Source organism: Lipotes vexillifer, unplaced genomic scaffold (genome assembly GCF_000442215.2).
Source record: "Lipotes vexillifer unplaced genomic scaffold, Lipotes_vexillifer_v1.1 scaffold491, whole genome shotgun sequence".
NCBI lineage: Eukaryota > Metazoa > Chordata > Mammalia > Artiodactyla > Lipotidae > Lipotes > Lipotes vexillifer.
Window position 1 is genome coordinate 122,104 of NW_006770548.1, and position 17,365 is coordinate 139,468.

The 17,365-nt window shown below is 37.0% G+C and overlaps 1 protein-coding gene across 1 annotated transcript in view; it reads right to left on the reverse strand.

Moving 5' to 3' along the window:
* Nucleotides 1-17,365, reverse strand: part of SMARCC1 (SWI/SNF related BAF chromatin remodeling complex subunit C1) — a 183,885-nt gene that overhangs the window by 80,294 nt on the left and 86,226 nt on the right. Inside the window, exons 13-18 of the mRNA XM_007446140.1 lie at nt 15,571-15,608; nt 12,724-12,845; nt 9,524-9,595; nt 6,981-7,094; nt 6,254-6,407; nt 5,111-5,224 (exon numbers count right to left, since the gene is read on the reverse strand). Of these exons, the coding sequence (XP_007446202.1) occupies nt 5,111-5,224; nt 6,254-6,407; nt 6,981-7,094; nt 9,524-9,595; nt 12,724-12,845; nt 15,571-15,608 (614 nt within the window). The remainder of the gene's footprint in view (nt 1-5,110; nt 5,225-6,253; nt 6,408-6,980; nt 7,095-9,523; nt 9,596-12,723; nt 12,846-15,570; nt 15,609-17,365) is intronic.

Sequence of the window (17,365 nt, forward strand, 5' to 3'; positions counted from 1 at the left end):
TTTTTCTTGCGTTATGCGGGCCTCTCACTGTTGTGGCCTCTCCCATTTGCGGAGCACAGGCTCCGGACACACAGGCTCAGTGGCCATGGCTCACGGGCCCAGCCGCTCCGCGGCATGTGGGATCTTCCCGAAACGGGGCACGAACCCGCGTCTCCTGCATCGGCAGGCGGACTCTCAAGCACTGCGCCACCAGGGAAGCCCCAAAGGCTACTCTTAATGAACAAACATCAGAAGTGACCATCAATCAGATATGGAGCCCTCAGTGGAACAACATTCATCAATATTTCATCTAAATTCTGAAAAAGAAGACCCAAATATAGGGCAGATCTGTATAACCTAGACACGAATGGCATTTACTGGGTAGGTCCACGGCAACCATTTCCCCACGTCTCATCCACAAAGCATAGAAAGGATTTTCCCCATTCCTACTGGCTTAAGTCAGTTAATGTTTCTCCTGTTGATTACAACTTGAGTGACTTCATCAGGGCCAGGGTTTCTACATGATTTTAGAATTTCTTTCTTTTGTATTTATTGAGGTAAAATATATGTACAACAAAATACACAAATCTTATGTGTACAGTGTGACTACAATTCTATTTATACACCCATGTAACAACACTCAAATCAATACTGAACAGGCCCCCCCCCTTAACCTCCAGTTGTTAACAAACCACAAAAGTACTGATACACACTATTCTGAATTCTACAATTGTAGGCTAGTTTCTGCGGATCTGAATTTTGTAATAACAAAACCATTCAGTATGTAGTTTATGGGTCTCACTTCTTGTCCAATATTATGGTAAGCAGATTCAACCTCATTGTTATATGAAGAAGTGAAACATTTCATCTCTGTATAGCATTACATTGTTTGAATAAACCACAATTTACCCATTATATTATTTACAGTTTTTGACTATCCTGGATAAGGCTGCTATAGATGTTCTTGCACATTCTTTTATAAACCCATTTATCTGGTCTATATAGCCAGAAGTTGGATAATTGGGTACATATATGTTTAGCTATAATCGTGTTCTCTACACTTTTACTTTCTGGAAGAGCTTGTGCAGATTGGTATTATTTCTTCCTTAAGTGCCTGGTACAAATTCATCAGCAGAATCATCTGGGCACAGAGTTTTGTTTTTAGGAAGATGTTTAACTACATATAGATATTGTATAACTGTATAAATTATACACTTGAATAAGGTGGTTTGTGTATAATTTCTAGTGGCTGCTCTAAAAAATTATCACAAACTTGGTGGCTTAAAATAACAAAAATTTATCCTCTCACAGCTCAGGAGGCTAGAAGTTCAAAATCATTATGACTGGACCAAAATCAAGGTGTTAGCAGGGCAATGCTCCCTCTGGAAGCTCTAGGGGAGAATAAATTCTTTGTCTCTTCCTTCTTCCGGTGGCTGCCCCAGAATTCTTTGGTTTGTAGCCACCTCATTCCAGTATCTGCATCCAAGATCATATGGATTTTACAGCCTCCTCCTGTCTGTAAAATCTCTATACTTTTCTCTTATAAGGACAAATGTGATGGTAATCAGAGCCCACCAGAATAATACGGGATTATCTCATCTTAAAAATCTTTAACTTAATCACATCTGCAAAGGATCTTTTTCCATATAAGGTAATATTTATAAGTTACAGATATGAGGACCTGATTTCTTTGGAGGACATTATTTTTAACCTAATATGTCAAGTTATCTCTATCCTGGGAAGACTTTTATATCTTGGTTTTTCAAAAAAATATATTTATTTATTTGGTTGCACTGGGTCTTAGTTGTGGCAGGTGGGCTCCTTAGTAGTGGCATGCGAACTCTTGGCTGCAGCATGCATGTGTGATCTAGTTCCCTGACCAGGGATTGAACGTGGGCCCCCTGCATTGGGAACACAGAGTCTTAACCACTGCACCATCAGGGAAGTCCCGACTTTTATATTTTGTTGCTTTCAAGGGATTTGCACATTTCATCAAAGTGTCAAATATATTACCACGAAGTTGTTAAGCATATTCTTTATTGCCTTTATATATAAGTAGAATCAACAGTGATGTACTCTTTCATTCCTGATCAGGGATTTGTGTTTTCTCTTTTCTTCTTGATCACTCTTGGCTAGAGGTTTATCAAATTTATTGATCTCTTCAAATAACCATCTTCTTATTTTATTAATCTTCTCTGTTTTCCTATTTTTGGTTTCTAGTTTAATTTTGCTGTGGTGAATCAACAACATTCATTCCATATGTATAAAATCATACAACCACACTGTATAATTTCAATCATTTAAAACTTATGATACTAATTTTATTGCTCAGAATTGTGTACATTTTGTTGAGTATTCCCCGTGAATTGTATTATTATTATTATTATTATTATTTTACTTTTTGGCTGCACTGTGCAGCACGTGGGATCTCAGTTCCCTGACCAGGGATCGAACCCATGCCCCCTCCAGTGGAAGCGTGGAGTCTTAACCACTGAACCACCAGGGAAGTCCCCCCGAGAACTTTAAAACAATGTGTTTCTGCTATTTTGCAGAATCTTCTATAAATATCAATAGACCTTATTGGTTGATAGTGGTGTTGTAGGTCTTTTATACTCTTGCTGACTTTCTATTTGTTCTATCAATTACCGAGAAAGCATCGCTGAAATCTCCAACTATACTTGAGTGTCTGCCTATTACTCCTTTCTGTTCTGTCAGTTTTTGCTTTATATGTACTTTGAAGCTCTTTAATTAGGTACATATGTATTTAGGATGATTGTGTCCTCTTGATTAATCAATCCCCTTATCATTATGAAACACCTCTACTTCTGGTAAAGTAAGTTGTTCTGATGTCTACTACTTTTATAAATATTAATATGGTGATTCTGGCTTCCTTTTGTTTAGAAGGTATCTCTTTTCCCACTCATTTTCTTTTACTCTGTGTCTCTGTATTTAAAGTGGGTTTCTTGTAGACAATACATGTTTGTCCTTGATTTTTTTAAACCAATTTGACAATCTCTGCTGCTGATTTGGAATATTAAAACCATTAATGTTCAATTCTATACTATTATCCCTATGGTCAGATGTAAATCTTCCATCTTGCTATTTTCTATTCTTCCCATCTGTTCCTTGTTTTCTTGTTTCCTTCCCTCTTGTGGAGTAACATTTTTGTGAAGTATTATTCTGTTTTTATTCCATTATTGGCTTATTAGTTATGCATCTTTAAATAGTTAATCTAAGATTTACAATATCCATCTCTAAACTGTCACAGTGTACTCTCAAATAATATTTTAGCACTGTCACATATAGTGTAAGAACTTTAATACAGTATACTTCCAATTCCTTTTCCTGTCCTTTTAGTGATGTTTGGTCTTCAACATCAATATGCTGTGAACCTAAATACATATTGTTATTTTTGGTTTAAACAGTATTATCCTTTTAAACAATTAAAAATAAAAGGGAAATGTCTTTAATACTGACCCATATGTTGACCTCTTCTGGCACTCTTTATTCTTCCATGTAGATCCAGTCCCATCCCAAAATGCTTTATTAAATTATTAGTTTACCCTATAATCAATCCTCGACAATTTCAGAACTTTACAACTGTTTAACTCAATTTATTCTTCTTCTGCCTTTCTGCTATTTTTGTCATTTCTACATGTTACAAACCTCCCAAAATGTTTGTTGTTTAAAAAGTCTACATTCCTTTATATTTAACTATTTATTTACACTTCTCCATGCTCTTTATTCCTTCTCTAGCATCACGTGCCTCCATTTGGAATCATTACCCTTCATCCTGAAGAACTTCCTTTAGTGTCCTTACATTGTGAACTAGTGATAACTGCTCTACCTTTTGAATGTCTGTGAACGCCTTTATTGCACTTTCTATTTTGAAAGGTATTTCTACTAGATACAGAATTTCAGAGTGACAATTTTCCTTTCAGCATTTAAAAATATTATTAAACTGCCCTCTGGTTTCTATCATTTCTGTTGAAAAGTCAGACATCAGTTTTATCATTGTGCCTCTGAATTTAATGTGTCCTTCCCCAACCCCCCTGCTCCTTGGCTGATTTAAGATGTTAGCTTTATGAGTTTAAGCACCGGGACTTCCCTGGTGGTGCAGTGGTTAAGAATCCGCCTGCCAATGCAGGGGACACAGGTTTGAGCCGTGGTCCGGGAAGATCCCACATGCCGCGGAGCAACTAAGTCCGTGTGCCATAACCACTGAGCCTCTGCTCTAGAGCCGCAAGCCACAACTACTGAGCCCATGTGCCACAACTACTGAAGCTCATGTGCCTATATCCCGTGCTCCGCAACAAGAGAAGCTACCACAATGAGAAGCCCACGCACCGCAACAAAAAGTAGCCCCTGCTCACGTCAACTGGAGAAAGCCTGCCCGCAGCAACGAAGACCCAATGCAGCCAAAAAATAAATTAATTAAAAAAAAAAAAAAAAAAGAGGTTAAGCACCATTTGCCTGAGTATGGTTTTCTCTATATCCAAACTTGGATACGTTCAGTCTCTCTTATTCTGTGAGTTGATATCTTTTCATCAGTTACGGAAAATTTTTAGGCCTTACATCTTCAAGTATTGCTTCTGTACCATTCTTTCTCTTCTCATAGGTCTCTAATGATAAATATTAATTCTTTTGACTGTATCTCATGTGTCTCTGTACTCTTTTCTCTTTGTCCTGTCCCCTCAACTTCAACCAATTTCTTTTTCTCTTGCTGTTTCAGTTTCAATCTATCTATTAACCTGAGTTCACTAATCCTGTCTTCTGCTGTGTCCAACCTGCTGTTAAACCTATCCAATGGGTTAATTTCAGTATACTTTCAATTGTTCAATAGGTATTTGATTCTTTTTATATATTCCCATTCTTTGTTGAAATTCTCCATTTTCCCCTCATTTTAACACATTAATTATAGTTATTTTTAAATACCTATCTTCTAACCATACTAAGAAAAGGTAAGATAAGTGACTTTTATAAAATGTCATCAGAGTTAGGTAGAAAGCACCTCCTTACCCTACAGAAAGTAAAACAAGTTTCTTACGGAAAATGATGCTTCTTAGAAGGAAGAAGGACAAAGAGCACATGCCAGCTTGTAGTTCATATGTCCCTATAGAAAAATCCTTACCTTTGCTAAGGTTTTCTTGGAGTAAACATCAGTACGAAGACCAAAGTTCTGCAAATCAATTGGTTTTTCCTTGTTCTTCTCAGGAAAATTTAACATCTGCTGAGCAGCAGGAACCTATGAGTCAAATAAATGATAAATGGCTGTATTAACCTCTACAAAGTAAAAGGGACAGAGGCTTTTAAGGATGTTTAATATTGGCACTTAAACCACTAGAGATTCTACAAAAAAATAAATACCTACACCTTACACTACACTTCTAACAAAAATTCAACATGTAAGAAACTTTTTTTTTTTTGTTTTGCCTCTCTTAAGTCACAGAGAAAATAGACAAGTCTTCTTTAATATTTCACAGTGGAGGGCAATTTATAGGTTAGATTCGTGTTATTCCAACTGAATGGTATACATAATCCGACTGACATAATAATCTTTTCAAGGGACTTCCCTGGTGGTGCACTGGTTAAGAATCCACCTGCCAATGCAGAGGACACGGGTCTGGGAAGACCCTGGTCTGGGAAGATCTCACATGCCGCGGAGCAACTAAGCCCGTGCACCACAACTACTGAGCCTGTGTTTTAGAGCCCGTTAGCCAAAACTACTGAAGCCCATGTGCCTAGAGCCCGTGCTGCGCAACAAGAGAAGCCAACGCACCGCAACAAAGAGTAGCCCCCGCTCACTGCAACTAGAGAAAGCCAGAGCACAGCAAAGAAGACCCAACGCGGCCAAAAATAAATAAATTTTTAAAAAATTCTATAGAAGAGATTAAAAGAAAAAAAAGAACGTGGGCATTGATGTCCACTTTCCAAATGTTAGGAAGGGGAAGTTCTAAACAATTTAACACATTTATACAGTCTGCTTCTTTATTAGTGTCTTCGATGGCAGAAGTGATAAAGGAGCCATGAGTTATGAAAGCAAATCTCTAAGATGATAAAGCATAGACTCTTGGCATTAATGGGAGAGCATTATCTTAAACAACTAAATATTGTTATGGACTCAAACATTTACAACATACAAAAACAAACAAACATAACCTATCAGCTAAGGAACAGCACTATTATATGACTATAATAGTAATTCCTGAATATAAATGCTAGAAGTGGTTGTCTATTACCACCCAGACCTGAAGAAAAGGCTGCACTAATTTACCTGAGGTGATCGAAGATGTAGAGGTACAAGCCCAGAGGGGGTATCAGCTAATACATTGAAATGAGGAGTCGGAGGAGGTCCCATTGCCATGGGTCGACTTTCTGGATCCACTTGGTAATTAACAAGCCCCCACTGCTCTAAAAAGGCATGAACCCTGAAGGATAAAGCTCTTAAAGTTAAAATCTAGAGAATGTACCTCATCATCTTCATAAGCATCATTACATTTCATTAAAAAACAAACAAAAAAAAACCCCTAAGTAAACGTGTTCTCTTGTAAGCTATGAACCATCACAAAGTAACTGACAATTTTGGTTTGAGGGACAATTTCTACGAACTCAAAATAATGTTGAACATAGCACCCCCAAACCTAGTATAAAGCCTAATCATTTCAATCACAGAAATGAGGGAACAAATGCTCATGTAGGTCCATGGTGAAAGAGCTCACACATAAACCAAACTCACAGGAGGAGACCTACATTTTGTTTTTTTCTTTAGACAGATTTAGGGCACAAAGCTTATCCATTCCCCACCCTAACCCACTCTCCATCTACGGTCAGTTTATGATTAGACCATACAATAAAAGATGTAAAATGTAAAAATTTAAAAAAAAAGATGCTTTAGGTATTTTATTAACCAAGAAAACATCCAGTTTAGTCAACCTAACATTAGCAATGTATCAGTAACCACCTGCAGTGAAATATCTGAGAAAAAGTCAAGACATCTTTACCTCATCACAGCACATACATCTCCAGTCAAGTTCCTCCGACAAGCAGTGCTAGTTAAATATTCCTGGGGATTTAGGCGGTATGTGTCGATCATAAAATTTCGATATGCCAAGTATCTAAAAAGTAATGGCAAAATTCATAAGGTGAACACACATCCTTTCAAAAACAGTAACTCATAGAGCCAAATAGTTCCATATTCCTCAACCAAATACAACAAAAAGTTAAGACAACAGTCCAATAAACAATAGTGATAATGTACTGAGTATTTACAGTGATAAGTGTAACTCAGAGTAAGAATCCCTAAAATGCAAAACAATTGTCTACTAACATATAATAAGCACAATAGAGCAATATGATGAAAATAGTGTGAAGTAAAATAAGTACAACCTTGGTCACAGAGGTCAATCAATAATCCTTAGTCGCCTGCAGAATTTGCAAGTAACACTTGGTTACACAGGCTGTCTCCCTAACCACACTACTAGGTACCTAGCATTTACTGTGTGTCAGCCATAGGTCTAAACACTTTCTGTGTGGTAATGCATTTAATCCTCACAATCTCTGTATAAGGTAGGATCTATTATTTTTCTATTTATAGATGAGGGTTAAAGAATTTGTCCTATGGGACTTCCCAGTCGGTCAAGTGGTTAAGACTCTGTACTTCCAACGCAAGCGGCGCAGGTTTGATCCCTGGTCAGGAAGCTAAGATCCCACATGCCATGAGGCACAGTGGCCAAGAAAATTACAAACAAAATGCACACACACACACACACACACACACACACACACACACAACTAGAACAGGGAGCTAAGATCCCACATGTTGTGAGGCACAGTGGTCAAGAAAATTACAAACAAAACACACACACACACACACACACACAACTAGAATTTGTCCCAGACCACAAGGCTGGTTAAGTGGTGGAGCTAGAATTCAGCAAAGTGTGGTGGCTCTGGCTCTGACAATGGTTATATACTTCCTGACTATATCAGATTTTTAGAGATTCCAGCTATGTGACAAGTAGAACCTATGAAGCCAAACTCAGAGGTAAGACAAGCCATATAAAAAAGGAGAGAAAAACTGAGATTCTGAGTCATAGCAGATTCCACATCCACAGTGTACCCAAGCATTTCTGCCATAAAATACTTAAAACAAGTGTGTAAAGAAGGTAGAGACCTAGCAAAACTTCTTACCACAAAAGTAAAGCAAAAGACTAGCAGCTTGAAGTTAGCTACATCAGAGTAAAAAAGGTATACTATTCAAAGAGTCCGGTATAAGCACAGCTGGATAAACAAAGATTGAAAGGTGAATTTACGTTTAAATGGGCTAAGTTGTGCTTTTAAATAGCAGACTGCCAAGAACTGTAAGTATTTATAAATACTGGCAATTTGCAATTCCGTGGCAATAGGCAAATTAGCCAGAAGAATATACCATGTCTAAATGGGTGAAAAAACCTGACTGGGCTTCTTATGCCAAATCTTTGATTCTGGTTTTAAATGACTCCTTACAGCTTTGTTATGAAAAGCTGAAATTTGCTGTGACACCTAAACTTAGAATCTCAAACTATCATGGATAATTTACCACGAGAAAATATTTATTATTTGATTTTCTGTATTACACCCATGTGCTTTGTGTGTAAAAGCATCCTTCCCTAAACAATTTAAACAAGAGACATCCATTTGCACAGTCACATGTGTATAACAGACAACAGATTAACACTATGAAGATAAGACACGGAAAGGTAATTATAGTGTGATAGATATGGATTTATTTTAGGGGGCAAGGATTTCTGGAAGTCTATAATTAAGGGTCACCAGGCAAAGATAAAAATACTTCCTAATGAACTTCTTCCTTCTAATAAAAGTTTTTCTGCTTCCAATGCAAAGCACAACAATGCTTTATGTAATTAAGATCAATTTATATGCAGCTATTATCATCATACTTGGCATTCTCTTATTTATTTATTTATTTTAAATTTTTTTGGCCGCAGCCCATGGCATGTGGGATCTTAGTTCCCCGAGTAGGGATCAAACCCGTGCCCTCTGCATAGAAGCACAGAGTCTTAACCACTGGACTGCCATGGAAGCCCTTGGCATTCTTTTAATTAAAAGTCATTCATAAGGAAAATAAGATAAAGGTTCACTTTCTCCTTTCTCCTAGATTATATATAATACATATATATAATCAACAACAAACAGGTACTTACAAGGTGAGTTAGGGAGAAAACTGGACTCAGTTTAGTGAGTATCTGTTACTGAATTCAATCTTTAGCTGCAAAAGCTGATGTGTATGTATCAACAGTTCAAGACTGAGGAAGAAAAAATTTGAAACAATTTCCTTTGAAGCAAGGAGTACTGTGTAGTTGAGATATGAACACTGTTCTGAACAGAGTAAGATATTTGTAAACTTTCAGACAACAGCAAAGATTAACTCAGAAGGGTGCTTTAAGAACCCCCTGCCAAACACATCCAAATATTAATTTTTCTTAATACTGGTCCCACTAAAATATGTAACAGTATTAGGATTACATCTTTACATTTCACTCACATCTCCGGAGTCTTGGATTTGTTTTTTCCATTGAAAAACTCAGGAAGAGCACGCCGTTCAATCACATGAATACTGAAGGGGAAAAAGACAATTAGGAATCCTCTTTGAAAAATAAAATCCTGAAATTTGAGCTAAGCTTGTTTAATTTTCAAAGTGAAACTGATAAAACCAAAAACTGAGCACTACTTGCAAAATTTAACTGGCTTACACAAGTTCCTATGTATTAACAGTATGTAATAATATAATTAAAGTATATAATATATATTTATAAAGTTACGTATAATATATAGAGCTAAAGAAAGCTTTCCGTTTCTCACCCCCAATACTTACTGTAGTTTTTCTATTCCCATAACCAAACTCAAAAAGTTCTATAAGCACACTGAAGAAAAACAACAACAACAATAGCAAAAAAAAAAACACTGAAGGCTTCAGATTTTATGTTCTTGTCATAACACACTGTAACTAGATGATGAGCCAAAAATTAGGAAAAGTTCTTTGGAAACTGGCTGACAAAAATCACAGTAGTTGCATGGCAACAAATTGGTGAAATGAATGATCGACCAAAAGACAACGAAACTGACTGTAATCGGTTTCTCAGGCTCAACATTAATGTACCTTTTCATCCAGCCCTCAGAAACTTTGTGGTGAACTGAATTTTTTAAAATAGTTCAGTGATTTACTGCTTTTAAAAAAGATCACAGAACTAATTTTTAACATTCAGATAAAAAGCACTGGTAATTTTATAAAATGTTACAGGTGATAAGCACTATAGAGACCATGTGAAATGATCAGGCCTAAAACACTCTACAAATGAAACCAACTGTACATTTAGCACAAAGGTTTTGACATTAATGCTAATCAATATTTTTCCTGATGACACATTTTAGTTTCTCAGTGCCTTTTCAGATATGCAACATGTACAGAGATTACATGGGAAAGAGCAAGTCAATAGTCTGTGAATACAAATAAAAGCATTCACTCTTTCATTATTTGGTAACATATAAATTGCTTGAATTGGATACTACTAAATACTATAAATAAAATGAATCACCTGGAAATTTACAGGAAGATAATTTCTAAGATGAATTTATGTTCCATAGATACATGTATAATGAATTTCCAAGTTTTATTATAAGGAGAATAACTGTAAGCAATTAATTATAAACTGGTCCTAATACACCTCTCATTGTTATGTTACAGGTTAGGAAGAGGCCACAAAGACAATTTCACCAAGAACAAAACACACAAGAATGTTTAATCACAAGCACTTTCTTTTTCAAAAATCTATGTTTGAAGTACTGGCAGCTGATTCCTTAGGTTCTGAGAATGAGTCAAGTAGTAGAAGGAGTGGGATATTCGGAATCAGAAAATCTGAGTTCTTCCAATTAGCAACTCTGCAACTTTGCACCACTTCAACTGAGGCTGGAGTTATCTATAAAATAGGGATATAACTAACACCTCTACTGTCCATCTAACAGCACACTTTGTGACATGCAAAGATCACCATGCAAATGGAAGTGTTTCTGTAACCCATAAAAACCTAAAACACTATGTACTGTTAATGACATTCCCCTTTTTTGAGGGGAAAATGCTAGTTTCTCAAGCCATTCTGAATCTTACTCTGTAATTACAAATAACAATAATGAAGCTTCCAAATTTGAAAGTAATTTAACATAATAATCAATGTAATGAAGACTGACCTTCAAAGAAAAGCAATATACTTATTCTGTTTCAGCTTCTACTTATTCAAAACAATGAGGAACAGCATTCAGAGTTAGTTTTAAAAAGTATGCGGGGCTTCCCTGGTGGCGCAGTGCTTGAGAGTCCGCCTGCTGATGCAGGGGACACGGGTTCGTGCCTCGGTCCGGGAAGATCCCACATGCCGCGGAGCGGGTGGGCCTGTGAGCCATGGCCGCTGACCCTGCGCGTCTGGAGCCTGTGCTCCGCAACGGGAGAGGCCACAACAGCGAGACGCCAGCGTACAGCAAAAAAAAAAAATGTATGCTGAAAAGTCTCAATAGTAGAGGCCATACCTTGTGGTTTTAGACAAAAATAAGGTTTGACTCAAATGGACCATCCACCCTATTCTTTTAAGTTGGTTTTAAAAGATATATATATATATATAAGCACAGGACCACGAGATTGTAAAGGCAGCATCACTAGACTAAATATACAGCCTTCTGATGAAAGTACCTTAAAGAAACTAACACCTATTTGGAGTTCTGGTACATACATTTAAAAATAAAAAACTGTCCAACAAAAATCAGCCTGACGTGAAAGTTACATTTCATAAGTAATCAATAAGTAAGATATGTACATCTCCATTTATTTCCAGCCATGTTCCAAGGGTGCCACAGTGGCTTTGGTAAATGACAGGGAGGGTGCTGAAGAGGTTGTTTTCCTGAACTCTTTTACATGCCAGGGTTTATACAAGAAAGGGCTCCTGTTTCCGATTAACATGAAGCCATTATTGGGTACTAAGATGAATTTTTCTTTAAAAATTTCCATAATGTTTAAAAATTATATAATGAACATCAATATTTTATAATTATTAAATACTCAAGCATTTGCCTGTCTGAACTAAAACTGACTCCAAATGAGTCAGGTTCAAGTTTACAAAATTTTATAATCCTAAATTACAACATAATAGTTTCTATCCCCAAGTAAAACAACCAAAAGAACACATTCCAAAGTTAAAATAAAATAACTTTCCATCCCCCTTCATCCAGTGTGACAGTGATTACTAATGAGGGGACCTGGGCAGAAGAGCACAATTTTTAAAATAAATTTATTTATTTATTTTTGGCTGTGTTGGGTCTTCGTTGCTGTGCGCAGGCTTTCTCTAGTTGTGGCGAGCGGGGGCTACTCTTCGTTGCGGTGCACGGGCTTCTCAGTGAGGTGGCTTCTCTTGTTGCGGAGCACAGGCTCTAGGCACGTGGGCTTCAGTAGTTGCAATGTGCGGGCTCAGTAGTTGTGGCTCGTGGGCTCTAGAGCGCAGGCTCAGTAGTTGTGGTGCAAGGGCTTAGCTGCTCCACGGCATGTGGGATCTTCCCAGACCAGGGCTCGAACCCATGTCACCTGCATTGGCAGGCGGATTCTTAACCACTGCGCCACCAGAGAAGTCCTGAGCACAATATAATTTCAAGGAAAGTTTTCCCACTCCTAATTACCATGTTCACAGATGTAAGCAACCTACTCACCAGTTATAATCAAACCACGATGCATAGCTAGGAATAATAATGTGATTGGTCTGCTCTGTCACATTATCTTCACCAGGGTCAACTGACCGACTCTGATCACCTTTGCCAGGATCTTCATCTTCCTATAGAAAAGAAGCCAAAGTTCAGAGAAAGAGACCTACAGAGAGATATGGAATAGCTTTCAAACTTCTAATAGCAGGTTACAGAAAATGCAGCTAGCTGATCCAATTTCAAGGACCAGGAAAACAAATTTCAAGTAAAAATAGCCTTTCACAGTTTTTAAGGTACCTTCACAAGATGTCCAGATGAGATAGCATATTTTTTTCCTCCTTTTTACAGATGAGGGAATCAACTCATAGAAAGCCCAAAACTTTTTCCACAATAGCCTGCTACTTATTTGTCTAGTTTTACCTAATCCTAGAATCACAAATCTAAATTACTAGCTCTCAATTTATAAGGAGGTAACGCAAGGACACTGAGACATAATGATAAGGTTTCCCCAATCCCAAAGATTGAGTACTAAGTATCTGCCAACAGCTATATGTGCAATATCTCACTTATTCCTCACAATAACAGCAGTACTGTTTATCATCTCTTTTGTGGATGAGAAAATGATGCACAGAGCTAACAAGACATAAACAGGATAAAACTCCAAAAGCGCAGCTAGAGGGCCTACACTCTTAACCACTCTTACTGCTGAAAATTAGTTCTGACTTTTATCACATTTATGTAGGTTTTGCAAATGATTCCACCTAAAAACCTGGTTTTACTAATACAATAATTTCAGAAAGCACTGCTTTAGGTCAAAACACAAGAACATTTTTTATGCTACCAGTAAACAGTAATAATTACTTTTTTTTTTTTGGCTGCACGTGGGATCTTAGTTCCCCGACCGAGGCCCACAGCAGTGAAAGCACGGAGTCCGAACCACTGGACCACCAGGGAATTCCCCCAGTAATAATTACTTTCAAATAATATTATCTAACATACGCTTTATATTCAAGGAGATCCAAGTGTCCCATAAATGTCTCTTACCGATTTTTCTCCTCAATACAGAACCTGATCAAGGAGTCCATATTATATATGATATTCATGTCTCCTTAGTCTCCTTTAACCCCTGCCTTTTTGGGGGAGATTTTATGACATTAAAATTCTTGAAGAATCCAGACCAGACAGCTTGTAGAGCATCTACCAATCTCTATTTATCACAATGATTCTTCATAATTAACTTCAGATTAAACATTTTCACAAAGAATACTATATTTTCAAATTGTGTAGAGTTCTATCAACCTTTTATCTGTGGTGTTTTTACTGTTTTTAATCTTATAAAATTCTATTCTGTTAAGAAACCCATCAAATTTTGCATCATATTCTTTTACAAAGGTTCCATAGTTTAATTTCTACCTTTAACTTAAATCAACCTAAATTTCCTGTGTTATATTACTTTAGGTGAGGATCTAGCTACTGTTAGAAACTTAAGACAGTAGTTTCCTTAAGATCAATGAATATCAAAAAAAAATTTAATGTATGAAATCATCAAGGAAACTCTGGTTGTTACTTAAATGATGTTGAAACAAATGTGTTAATATTGATGACAAAGGTAAGGAATTTTATTTCCCAAACTAGGGAAGCTAGCAAAATCTATGCTCATCGTTAATTTGTTTTTGTGGCATAGGCTCTACAAATTCAATGTGATTCAATTCAGAAAATTTTCTTTATTCAGGAAAACTAGGGAGAAGCTGGTATTGAAATGAATAAAGGCTGACAGTCTACAGTTTAATCATCTCAGTGAGGAAAGAAGCAGGATGATATCATGGGACTGGTGTTAGAGTAACCACCTCTAACCATCTTAGGTTTAAGTTATATAACAGACTTGTCCATAGTTTCAAAAGTACTCCCACCCTTGGCATAAAAAAAAAGGGGGGTGGGTAATTCTTTGGTTTTCTATTTTGGTCTCCTTTATTGCCACCCAATACTTTCTACTCTAAAAGATGACGTTTTTTACAAATGTAATATTCATAAATGTTTATGAGTAGCTCTTTGAATAAACAAGTTTGATTTTAAAGAAAAAGATCATAAGAACAGTTCAGCTAAAGAGCCATCTGTAGTAGAGTTTCTTGAAATATTTTTCCTTGAAATCCTGTCATGAATATTTTCATTTCATGACTATGTACAAAACAACAATAAGTGTCACTATGGGGGAAGTTCTCTGACTCACTGAAAAAGAAAAAAAGAACCATTGTCAGCATTAAGGAAGTTATTTCAAGGAGATTATGGATTAGTTACACATCTTAACACAGTTAAGAGATGACAACCTGAATAAACAAGGTGCCATTCATTTAAAAAGAGAAATAAAACCTTGCCTAAAATCCAACACCATCCTACAGCCTAATTATTGACATGTCTCCGCAGCAAAATTGATGAAACAGGAAGTAGCTGACTTTAAGGCTCAAAAAAGGTGAAGAGTATGATCAAAGGCTACATCAGTTGTAGACTGGGGCTGCACTAATAGAAATAGGAGTGAGAAAATCAAAGCAAGGCATGGTGCCTGCTCACCTGGAATATTGTGCAGCTCTGATTATTAACTTGCAACCAGGAGAGTAATGGAACCAGAAACTATAGCATATGAGGAATACTACCTGGGAAAATGGCAAATTCCTTTTGATAAAATTTGGGGGGTGGGTGAAGAAAGACACACTATTTTGGGCGTGTGTTAAAAAGAAATTAAAAAATCAGAAGGATCTCAAAATAGAATATTTCTAAGGAAACTTCCAAATCAGTGTTTCTACTGCTCGATACACAGGACCCCTAGAGTTACTGTTGCACCAGGCCTAACTAAATCATTACCTTTCCTCCTGTTGTGACTGTTTCTTCATCCTGCTCATCTGCAAAATCAAAACACGTAATTCATTTAACAGGTAAATGCTCTCTCGATTACCTGGAAACCTTAAGATTTAAGGAACTGATACTCGCCAGAGTAAAGGAAAGAAACAGAGCATTATTAAAGCTAATTTACCTTGAATAATTCAGTAAATTAGAATTGTACACAGAAGCATAGAGGTGAGTAAAAATTCAAAGCACAAATCATTAAAATTCTCCAACAACAGGGAACTTATAATTAAATACTACTTGGGCTACAATCTTAGTCATGATCTTACTTAATAATAGGTAAGGAACTTGGTTTGGGCTCTTGCCTCCAGAGGTTTAGTGAAACAAAGTAATGACATTTCAGATCCCAGAGGAAATGAGTAAAGAATGAGGAGTAGAGAAGGAGGTAATAATCAATCCCTACAGACAAAGTCCTGGCAAGAGTGTTAATACCTTCTAAGGATAGGGGACTACAGGACCTAAATGCTAGTGTTGCAAAAGAACAAAGGCAAATCCATGTATAATTTAAACTAAGCAGCTGATTTCCATAGTGAAAAGTAAAAGTGCCATGGTGGAAAAGGTAAGAGGTTACCACACAAATAATTACATGATTAAGTTTCTATAACATTTTATTTTTTATATAATTATTATGACCCTTGGCAGTGACTAAGGCACTGTAAAGTTTAAAGAGAACACAAGGAAGCCATTTTTTTCATTATTCCTTCAAACAAATATTTCCAAGAATCTGCTATTTGAAAAGCATTAAATAAACGGCTTAGACAGGGGTCAGGATCTATAGCCTACAAGTTAAATCAGGCCCACTGCCTGTTTTTTGTATGGAATCTGGGAAATTGACTCTCAGTGTGTTCCTAGTCAATAGTTAACTGATAAGAAGGGTGGTTCGCTGTGCCTAGACTGTGCACAATGCAGCTTATGATAAACTTCTGCAGCCTGAAATTCTGGTATGTATTAGGCAGAGGGTACCCTACATTGCCAGTAAAAACACTGATCTTAGACTCTCAAACAATCAAACAAGCTTCCCTAGGTGGAAACACTGCATGTGTGTTGCTGTGGGAAGAGCGCACTCTGTGCGATCCCTCACGTAAGGGAGAGAGCATAAGGAAGCCTGCACCCAGACTCTGCCTGTGTTATTTCCCCTTATGATCTGTTTATGCTTCCTATGTTGCTGTGATATATGTCAGCCGTGAGTACAACTATATGCTGAGTTCCATCAGTCCTTCTAGAGACTCTCCAAACCTGGGGATGGTCTTGGGGATTCCTATCACACCTGCAAGTAAAGAATGATTTTTTAATTTTTAAATGGTTAAAGAGAAAATCAATAGAAGAATAAATATATCATGACATGTCAAAAATTAACTGAAATTCAAATTTTGGTGTCTATAAATAAAAGTTTTATTGGAATAAGCCATGATCATTTGTTCATATATTATGAATGGCTGTATTTGCATTACAATGGCAAAGCTGACTAGTTTTAACTTAGACCTTATAGCCCAAAATGCCTAAAATATTTACTATCTGGTCCTTTTTAGAAAAGTTTGCCAACCCCTACTTTAGAGGATATAAGAAGATGAGTAGTATTTTAACAGGTTATAAAGAGCCAGCCTTCAAACACTTAACTAAATTTTATGCACCAGCCACCGTCCAAGTGCTAAGGACACGGGATTCCCTGCTGTCCCAGTGGTTAAGCATCTGCCTGCCAATGCAGAAGACATGGGTTTGAGCCCTGGTCTGGGAAGATCCCACATGTCGCGGA